The 10788-nt window shown below is 41.5% G+C and overlaps 2 protein-coding genes across 2 annotated transcripts in view; one reads left to right on the top strand and one right to left on the bottom strand.

Annotated features, from left to right (window-relative positions):
• LOC140938807 (uncharacterized) overlaps positions 1-1773 on the top strand; it is a 4794-nt gene extending 3021 nt beyond the window's left edge. Inside the window, exon 2 of the mRNA XM_073388336.1 lies at positions 281-1773. Within this exon, the coding sequence (XP_073244437.1) occupies positions 281-1649 (1369 nt within the window). The 3' untranslated portion in view covers positions 1650-1773. The remainder of the gene's footprint in view (positions 1-280) is intronic.
• A 1551-nt stretch (positions 1774-3324) lies between these two features.
• Positions 3325-10788, bottom strand: part of LOC140936754 (hemicentin-1-like) — a 53343-nt gene continuing 45879 nt past the window's right edge. Inside the window, exons 55-64 of the mRNA XM_073386239.1 lie at positions 10268-10570; positions 9824-10144; positions 9002-9325; positions 8001-8339; positions 7060-7380; positions 5809-6165; positions 5399-5427; positions 4872-5048; positions 4298-4445; positions 3325-3679 (exon numbers count right to left, since the gene is read on the bottom strand). Of these exons, the coding sequence (XP_073242340.1) occupies positions 3585-3679; positions 4298-4445; positions 4872-5048; positions 5399-5427; positions 5809-6165; positions 7060-7380; positions 8001-8339; positions 9002-9325; positions 9824-10144; positions 10268-10570 (2414 nt within the window). The 3' untranslated portion in view covers positions 3325-3584. The remainder of the gene's footprint in view (positions 3680-4297; positions 4446-4871; positions 5049-5398; positions 5428-5808; positions 6166-7059; positions 7381-8000; positions 8340-9001; positions 9326-9823; positions 10145-10267; positions 10571-10788) is intronic.

Raw genomic sequence — 10788 nt, 5'->3', positions numbered from 1 at the left:
GTTTTTGTCTTCTATTATTTCTCTTTTTTTCCCTTTTGATAAAATTGTTAGCTAATGTAAAGTAAAATTAGTAACCGAGAAGTAGGCTTAATTGTAATGAATTGTAACTGTTTGTAAAGAGTAAAGGGGGGGGGGGGGAAAGTTTTCGAGTAACTGCAAGGAATTTTGGTTTTTAATCTTGTGCAAGCTTATGGGTTCCTGGTGCATGTGATAAATCATTATGTTCACCTTAATTCCGTGATGTGAAGAACGAAATTTTCATTCTCTCTTTCTGTTTCAGACGCCATCGATGTCCTCATGAAGGTGCCAGCCCAAACCGAATTGTTAACAAGTCCATGCAGGATCGGTGTAACGTGAACTCCGAGTACAAAACAAGTTACAAGCCGGGAGAACGAACCAGGGGACCTTTTCGCCGCCCAACCGATCTACTTCACAGCAAAGGAAACTTAGAAAAAGAAACAACCCAAAGGCTTGATTTTGTCCCGTTTGAGGTCAGTCCGCCAAAGAAGAAGGAACCTGAGAAGTACTTTCCTAACCCAAACCCGTTTGAAACCGTGTCGGAACACCGGGATCACTATCGCGGGGTCCGTGCCAAAGCTGCTAAAATACCCCCGTACCTTCGTGGGGAAACCATGCGTGCCCCTTCAGCAAAGGTGGTGTACAGATCTATCGCGCATGACGATTACAAAGGATGGACGCCAGAAGTGCACCGTGTGACGCGCAGTAACTCCTACGCGCCGCCTACTGACCCGTTTAGAGAGACTTCTATCCACCGGCAGGACTACCAAAGGTTTAATCAGCCACCGCGCCCTACAGCACGCCAGCCAGACAAGATCAGATATGAAGGTCCTCTATCGTCCACTACCAATTACAGAACGGACTTCAAGAATAAGGAGATACCGCAGAGATTTCAGCGCAAACCTGAAGAGCGTGTTCCGCCTGCAGAGCCGTTCAACAGCAACTCGGTTTTCAAGGAAGATTTTGTGGATCTACGCGGTGCGCCAAAGGCTCCAATATTTAACCCTAAAAGCGATCTGTTTAAAACCAACCAGCCCATGCAGCAGATGACAACTAAAAGAGAAGATTATAAGACTTGGGAGGTATCACCGCGCAAGCAACATGAACCGGAGAAATACAAAGCTCCAGATGGAACCATGGACTGTCAGACCACACACATGGATTATGCGAATTTCGGAAAGAAAGCTATCCCAGCCCGTACCGCTAGACCACGTACCAAGCTAAGATTTGGACGAGAAGAAGCGCTCGATGATAAAACCAACTATGGCTTGAGCTTCAAATGGTTCTACGAACCTATTGTGCATTCAAAGGGCCCAGGAATTAAGAATGAAATATTTCCCCCAGTCCAAGAGAAGAGTCCCGAGAAGTCGGAATTCCTTGATAAATATAAGAGGTTTAATGTAGTACCCCCCAGGATGTTTCGTGACAGGAGTGCCCTGTTCAAGACTTCGGAGGCACTGGCCAAGGATACGGTGTATGATGATGACTACTCATGGCCCCAGGTCACGTGTCCATCGGAAGCGCTAATGAAAGGAAAAGGAACTTATGTGTTTGATCATGAAACTGAGATGGGACATAAAGTGTACTCATTGGCTGGGAAATCACATAGTTCTGACATCGCAGTAGCATAGCGCATCTGAGAATGAACAATTCCTCGATTTTTCCGTGAAATAGATTGATTTTAAATAGACTGCAAAACAGCCGATATTTCTGCGATCACTCTGCGTCTAACGAAAGGTCTACTGTTGCGGGCGGGTGGGGTGGGTGCAATCACCAAAATGACGTAATACAAAAGATTGAAAAGAAACGGAACAATACCCACACCAAAAAAAGGGTTCATTATAATTTCTGGGAAACTGCCCACCTACCCCTCCCCTAAGCCAATATTAACACTGTCCTCTCACTTAGGGCAAATTGTAGCCTTAGGGGCGGGGTAGGTAGGCAGTTTCCCAGAAACGTAAAATGAAAAAAAAAAAAAAAAAAGTGAGCCAACAATAGTTTCCGCAACACCAAGAAAAACCCAAAGGTATGGAGCAAGTGTGAATACAGAGCCCTAAATGTACCCGCGTACATCCGCGCTTTCGGCGCCTTGCGCCTTACCAACAGCGATTCGATATTTCTGATCAGCTTTAAGGGAAAGAAACCGACTGTTTTGCAGCCTAGATTTTAAAATGAATAATTCATAATATACCACACGAAATATTTTGAACTGGAAAAAGTTTCAAAGTGTACAAAATTGTTTTCAGTTAGTTTCAGATTATTTTTGCAGCGGTGAATTTGATATATTGAGACACCAGGGCAAGGAGTTCTCTAGTTTGAAAGTAGTTTCTGAACCTAACAACACTCGTTCGCTGCACGTCATTACCATACTCCGGCCTTGTCACCAAACCTCAAGACGCATGAAAGGCTGGGAATGCTGTGGAATCACGATATGATGGGTTACATGTACTGGTATTTCCAACCTAAATGTATATTTGACTAGTCTAATAAGCCATTGTTTTGTGAGAAAAGTGGAAGGGTATAGTTCAGCTGTTGTATTTTCAGCAATACGTGCTTTGTTTTTAATTGTTCATAACGAAAAGAAGTGTTCCAAATCGAAAATAAAATTTTATAAATCTTTGTAATTATCGCTGCCGACTAATACTCTACATCATGTCAGTTTAGAGGGACTCGTCGATGCATTATTTAGTAAAGGAAGTGCTGTCATTTTTTTTAAATTGCCAGGTGAGTTTTTTTTTTTTTCCGAACGAGAGGATTATATACTAAACAAACTGTGGTGCTTCCTCGTTCGGGAGTAAAACAGAAAAGAAATTGATAGCGGCAGTTCCCATGAGGAGATTTAATGCCACTCCATTGGAGGAAACAAGTGTGGTCTGCACCATACTGCTGCTAACAAACTTTCCACGCTCATCCAGTAGGCCTGTATGGGTTGACTTCCACTGTGGCGTAATTTTTACGAGCGTACGCGCGTAAATTTTACGAGCGTAAATGAGATAAAGGCAATGTATGAAAGGCCACGCGTAAACGTGAAAGTTGAGCGACGTTCAACTTTTACGTTTACACGCGACACTTCATACATTGCCTCTAGTTTATTTACGCGCGTAAAATTTACGCGCGTACGCACGTAAAAATTACGCGGCAGTGGAAATCCACCCTATGGCTTGGCCTACTATTGAAACGTATTACAACCGTTTGGCAATCTTCCGAACAATCCGCTCATATGTCTTGACTTGATCCACTTAATCAGCCTCTCTACCATTGAAGCTTTCACTCTACTATATGTCATGCGCAGAAGGCACAACGCTCTTAGTAACAGTAAACGTTCGTTTATTCAGAGGCAAAAATATTTATAAGCTTTCCTTAAAAAGATGCTCAGGAGTAAAAGGAACTTTTTCGGTTCACATTTAGGAAGTCGCCTTATCCAGAATTAGACGACGTTTAGTCCTCTTGCGTCATACATGGAATATTTTCCTAAATGCGTCCTTACTGTTCTGTTAAATAAATATAATATTCATTTTTGCAAATTTTCAGCAAACTAATTTAGAGTTATTATTCACTTATTATTTTTAGCGGCATGTGTTGCAACACCAGCGAGAATAAATGGGACACATTCCAATTTTCTTGACTCTCTGACAGTATCTCACTTTGTCCACGCAGTTCTCTGAAAAGCAATGAAGGAAAAAAAATACAGATCTCTTACAGTTAACCAATTCATAGCAATTTTGTTGAGTGAGATTATTGAGCAAGATCTTGATTAATTATTATGATGATGACGATGGTAGTGATCAGGCGAGACCTCATCAGTAGGAAGAAAGGCCAGAGTGGTCCCCCAAAAAGCAAGAAACAAAGAGAGTGTAAAAACATTGAAGGAGCTAGCTGTGTCACGGTTGTATAGTTCATTTTACATCGCCAGTTACGCGTCCTTATGTGCTATGTACCATGCAAAAATGACAAAATCTCAGCTTTAGGTCCGGCAATAAGTCTCCCAAGCATTAAATCAATCATTGCCAACAACAAAAAATGAACTTTGAAAAACTTTTAGGATAACAAGTTTTCAAAAACCACAATATTGCAATCCGTTTCAATCTTTTCAAGTTTGTCCATCCTTGCCTACTTTGGTATTTACTGTGTCACTCATACCTTGTTTTAACTATTAGAGGGGTTACCTTTGATTTTCCACTCAGTGTGTGGCAGTTGCCACTGTTTGAATTTTGATCAATCTTGTGACACAGCTCCTTTAAGTTTTCTGCATTTGCGCACCAATCTGATAGACACTTACCTCTTGCACAAGTTTTCCTGTTACATGGCTCCTGGAGGGAAGGTTTTTCTTGCCAACCACACTGACCTTTGGCTGGCTTCAAGCTTTTCGCAAACACACACTGCACATAACGGAGCTTGACTCCGTGTGATCCGCACGAACGGGAACACTAGCAAAGGCATAGGAAATAAAGAAAATATGATGATACAAAAAGAGAATAGAATATATTAAAAGAATACAGTAAGGTCTTTAATTTAAAACAGGGACAAAGATCAGATTCTGAAAACTGCTTGAGTACTCCTTCACTGGCTAACCCAAATTTTTGCCCTTGGTGAGAAATTATCACGTGCTTAAGCAATGAAAACGTTCCTTTACCTCAAACACTTTTTTAATGGACATCATGGAGACATCACAAATAGTTAACGAAAATCTCTCTCAACAATCAAACCATACTTAGGTAATGTGTGGTAGGCGCACTTTCCGAATTTTGACTCCGCCCTACCCACCCACCCTCGCCACCTTCCACCAATTCATGGCCTGGATAGGTATTCATGACAACAGATCCTTAATGAAGGATATCTACAGCTAGACTTACCGCTGACCAAGCTGTTGTGCGCCAAGTCACATGACAGTTCCTGTGAGTACAGCGCCGGCGTTTGGCTGGTTTATGCCTGTGTACACAGTGCTGCTCTGTTACAACCTTACCCATCCGATCCACACAGCTGATGTGCCTCTCTTGCCAGCCACGGAGATGTGTTATACAGTTACCACACTAAAAATACATGGACATGAGGAATCAGACAAAGAATTATAAATTTGACTCAAGGTAACGGAAACATTACGTTTTCACGTCTAACCTTGTTACACTGACACCCCCACGGCATGGACAATCAGACCTCTATGACAAAAGTTTCCTTAGTTTCAAAGACTAGCACTAAACATTAAAGTTCCCCGCACTATAAAATGTAGCCTCTACAACAAGCGATATTGAGGGCGCTCAGGCGGATTTTGCGGCGAGGTCACATCTCATCTCGGGCCTCAATAACTCCTGTTAGTTGTACAGGCTATATAGCATAAGTGTAACATTTTCTCGGTCTACAACAGAAGAGATGTAAAACTTACCTTGCTCCAGGTTGTAGCTTTCCATTGTCCTACAAAACAATAACGGGCGATTAGTTTTTTTATGTTCCGATTAGCTCTAGCCGAATCAAGCCGAATCTAGCCCCAAATTGATTGCTAGGCTTCTAAGAGATAAAGAAATTGCGGCGCGTTGTACAACCTCAAAAGGTCAAGGAATAGTGCGTAAAATGCCTGAATATGTACACACTGTACGAGGTCATGAACACATCAACTTCCCGCAAATTACATGTCACCAAAGATTGAGCATTATTTACGTTTCATATCTTCTTCAAATTTAACTGTCTGCTTTATTTTTGGGTGTGAACGACCGATTAAGAAAATGCACGTTTTATGTAAAATGCAAAGACGACCAATGCTTTTAGGATTAAAAATAGGAATTAGAAAATACTAACCGACCGCCAGATTTTTAACAGTAAGCCGGACAGATCCTTGATCCTTCCCAACAGCATTTGTCGCAACACATTTGTAGTGTCCAGACTCCTTAATATCAACCTGGCGCACCAGCAAAACACCATTGGGAAGAAGTAAATGTCTAGTGTCATTTCTAATCAACACTCTGTTTTTGGTCCAGGTGATGTGTGGAGTGGGCTTTCCAACCACCGTACACAACAATATTAGATTGTATCCTCTTTTGACGGTGAGGGAAGAAATAGTATTTCTCCTAACAGCCGCATGAGCCATTGCATAACCCTCGATTCCTTGGCCGTGCATGATGTACCTTAAGTGTCGGTCGAGGATTTCAGGACGAACTGCAAAAATGAACAAATACCAGGCATTACGATTTCTATTAGCCTGAGAAAACAGCCGACATTTCGCCACACGATCGCTGGTTTCCCCGCGAAATGACGTCTAAGAAACGAGCGCAGAAATTCCATACTGATGATGCGTCACTATCCAGATCTGGGTAGTACTTCTGATTGGTCGTGCCGCGTGGGAAATTTGCTTTAGCCAATGAGAAGCACTGCCCAGTTCTAGGTAGTTACGCGTCATCAGTATGGAATTTCTTGGCTCGTTTCTCAGACGTCATTTCGCGGGGAAACCAGTGGTAGCGTCGCGACATATCGTGTTTTCTCAGGCTAGATTTCTAAATCTCTTTGGAACAATCATTCGATTCTGAGACACCTTGTGACATAATGATTTTCAGTCTCTCAATTAAAGTTGCTATAAGGAATGTTACATAAGAAGCAGCGAAAAATATTTCCAGAGGGAGGCTGTTAAATGGTTTGGATATGAGCTCGCCGGAGAGCGACTTGTGGTTGTTTTTAGTTAACATTTCACCCCATCCAAGGTAATCCACGACAGTCCTGGATTCTGGATTCTTTTTCAGTGGAACTTGGATTGCGGATTCCAATCGTTAGCGGGATTCTTGATTCCTTGTGCTGAATTCTGGAATCCAGAACCCAGGATTTCGGATTCCACAAGCAAAAATTTTCCCGATACCTGAATCCGCATTGCCTTACATGAAACGAAACATTGCTTCCTGGCAGATGAGAGGGAAACTTCATACTACATAATGCTATGGTCTTGTTGATTCTTTTCAAAGTTACTAATGTTTCTCAAGCCGTAGATTTACTTAAATGTATCTATATACGACGAGGTCAGCCTAAACCTAGATTAAAATCATACAAAATGTATCTTCTCACTTAATATGCTGACAGTTGTGGTCCTACGGAGAGTTCCATATGAATTATTTGCAATACAAGTATAATTTCCTTCGTCTTCCAGGTCGGCGTTTGGTACCACTAATGTACCGTCCTCAAATACGTTATAACGCTGCTCACGTGCTGAATTGAACACCACCCACCGAATTGTAGGTTTTGGGAATCCTACCACGTTACATTTAAGATGCAGAGTGGATCCTTGAACGATTGTAGTGAAGGAGCCAGTTGATATTGTTCGGGCCTTATAGGGAATGTTAAATCGAGATTTCACCCCTCGCCAGTAACTAGGGATCTCTGGAGGAGCTGAAATAGGAAATGGAATTAAACGCAATAAGTAAGCAACTTTATTGATGATAGGCGGACGAATGCGGTTATGGACGTAATCGATCGAAATCTTAGTCGATCGATCAATATCCAGCCAATCAGCGGGTAAGGTAAATGAATGGTGAACTGAAAAATCGTCAGGGATGCTTGACACTTGTACCAAGCTAGCTTGTCGCCCAGCTTATCAGTCAGTCTAAGTCAATCAGTCACCAAGTAAATCAGCGAGTCTGTCTGTCAATCTGTTTGCCTGTCAATCAATAGGTAAAAATGTTGGTTCGGATAGTAAGTTTGTTAGCTATCCGCAAACCACTTGAAATTATCAATTTTGTATCATCACATGGTTTATTCAATTGGATTCTTATGTTACCTTTCTACTTTATTTATTTATTTATTTATTTATTTATCATTATCATTATCATTATCATTATCATTATCATATTTATACTTCGTCAGCAGTCATCCATCCCATCCATCCAGCCAACCATAAGCTAGTCAGACAGGTAAGGGAGGGTCACACTTCGCATGTACACGACAGAACGAATGAAGCAAAACATAAACAATACAATACAACGCCATAAGGCAATTCTGAACCCCCTTACTTCCAATATTCAATACTGTGGTCCCTTCGTCTTTGCCGGCGATATTGGAAGCAACGCAAGTGTAATAAGCGGCATCAGTAACAGATGTGTGCGATATCCACAGCGAATTATCATACATCACTTTTACAGCGTCATTTTGCATTATCGGATGTCTGTCCTCCATGTTTTCTCGATGCTGGTACCACGTGATGTTAGGCTGCGGAATTCCTGTTGCTATGCACCTTATCCTAATTGATACTCCTCTAGGAATTGTGACCACGGCTCCAGTTGTTATGGAAACGAGATTTCTCAAGTTTGTAATCTCAAGAGTGCCCTTGACATTGCTGACTAGAGGTGGGACTAAAATAAAAGAAGGCACATGTTATTCTATGGCAATGACAATACTAATCTTTCTCCTTTCTGCTGTTCGAGAGGTACGTTACTACATAAGGTAAAACGAATTTTTTTCTAGTTTTCTTTTTAAGTGGTTAAATTAATAGCTAATGGGATAGGGTGTGCGAGCGAGATCGATTGATGGTCAAATTGCTCTCGCTCCAACGCTGTCTTTTAGTTTGCCGAAGTTTAAAGTGATAGACCCCCAAAACGTGCGTGATCAGTAATCTGGAGATTCGGATTGCGGGCGCAAGCCAAGCCTGGGGGTAAGTGAACATAAAATTTAATGATCTAGTCATCAGTAGTCTTACTGTAACTCAATTGTTAGAGCTTCAGGTATCCAGGTTTGAATGTCCTACAGTGCCCTTTGTAGTCTCCCTAAACTCAGATTGCGGGCGCTAGCCAAGCCAGGGAGCAAATGAACATAGAATGTAATGATCTAGTAATCACTCGTCTTACTGTAACTCAGTTGTTAGTGCTTCAGGTATTCAGGGTAGAGTCAAAATATGCCCTTTGTAATCTCCTTAAACTCACGTTTTTTCAGAAAAAAAAAAATGAAAATTCCACCACTTCATGAAAAAGGAAATTTCTGGAAAGCAAAGTGCTGTCCAAAGGAACAACATCCTTACCTGTGACAGTAAGGTACAGTGATTCCACATCACGCCCAAATCTGTTGGACGCCGTACACTTGTATCTCCCCGCGTCCTTTAGCCGAACTCCTCTGATGACCAATGACGACTCATTCATGAGGTACTTTCCTCCTGGTGCAATAAACCGCTTCTCATGGTTCCACGTGACCACAGGCTGTGGAGAGCCCTGGTTTGGGCATTTCATGATAACTGTGGCGTTAACTACAGTGGTGATCTTGGCGCCAATGGGTGCGATCACAGGTTTACCAGTGTTTACATTTATTATAACCCTATTGTCTGTTGTTATGATTGGCGCTCCTGGTCCTGCAGAAAAAAAAATCAACCAACTCAACGAGAACATTAAATTAGATATTAAAGAAATGCTCATTTAAACCATTATGGTTGTATGGCAATCTCGAAATCCAAAATTAACTTTTGTTGACACATTACAGACTACGAGGAGAACACGCTGTTCACAACTAGATTTCGAGCATTTCCTGAAAATAACGATAGACCCAATAAACAATGCAACACCACCCGTTATTTTCTGATGACTATGTAAGTTCTGCGCTGAAATGTCTCTCAGTTAAATGCACCAAGCTAAACATAAATAATAACTTTTCAAAGACATAAAACCACCATGGTCTTTCCGCATGAATTTAGTGATGATCTTTTATGATCTTGTATCACCCGCGTCATTGACTAACACAGGAACTTTTAAGTTTTTGATAACGAAGAAATGAAAAAGTAATTTAATTAAAGTTACTTTTTCATTTCTACACTCTCAACATTTAACGTATGATTATTACTGATGCGACGCACCTTTGACAACAAGTTCCGTGGTAGCGGCGTCCTGCCCTGCCATGTTTGTAGCCGTACACGTGTATTCATCAGCATCCTCGAACTGGACATTAGTGATTGTCAGCATCTTCCCACTGTTGTTATATTTATCATCATTTGATATAACATTAATTCCTCGCGTCCATAAGAGTTTTGGTGGAGGTAAACCGCTGGAGTCGCATCTTAAAACTAGCGTAGAACCGTTTATGACGTCAACTCTGCTTCCTACTGCTACAGTTAGAGGACTTTCCTTGTCCCAGGATACTTCTTCCAACGACCGGTTTATAGAAGGTTTGACGAAATCTTAGAAATAATAACAAAAAATGCCGCATTAGTACAACTGTAATATGTATAAGAAAAATTGCTTTGTAAATATCTAAAGGATCGCCCTGACATCGCCTCCACTAACTGCAGAACATGTAGTACCTTCGATAGTGATATTGGAGCTAGCCTCAGCTGAGCCAGCAATATTTGTAGCCACGCATGTGTACTGTCCACTGTTCTTTAACTCTACAGCATCAAGCTTAAGAGATATACCAGTCTGGAGTAGACTCTCTCCTTCCCATTTCCATGTTATTTTTGGAAGTGGTACGCCTGTGGCACGGCAGTGCAGTGATACTTGTGTACCAGGTAGTGTTTGAATAGACGATCCAATGGTGGTTTCCAAAGGTTCTAATTTGTACCAGACCACAGGAACGTTCACCGAAATTATCACTGGATGCATCGTTTCTATAGAAACAGAAAAAAAAAGAACACTGTCAGAAAGGGTAAAGTTTTGCTAAACTCTTTAAAACCCAAGTTTAGCGTAGCGTGCCTGATTATTCTCGAGTACAGTGCGGATATGGAGAATTGGTGTAACAATCAACACTTTCCGTTTGATTCTAGTGACCTTTAAGGAGAAAATAGATGTTGGTGGCCTGTGTGCAGCCACCCCCTCCCCTCAAAAA

Source organism: Porites lutea, chromosome 5 (assembly GCF_958299795.1).
Source record: "Porites lutea chromosome 5, jaPorLute2.1, whole genome shotgun sequence".
NCBI classification, from domain to species: Eukaryota; Metazoa; Cnidaria; class Anthozoa; order Scleractinia; family Poritidae; genus Porites; species Porites lutea.
The sequence above is the reverse complement of the archived record's forward strand: the minus strand, read 5'-3'. Positions and strand labels throughout refer to the sequence as shown.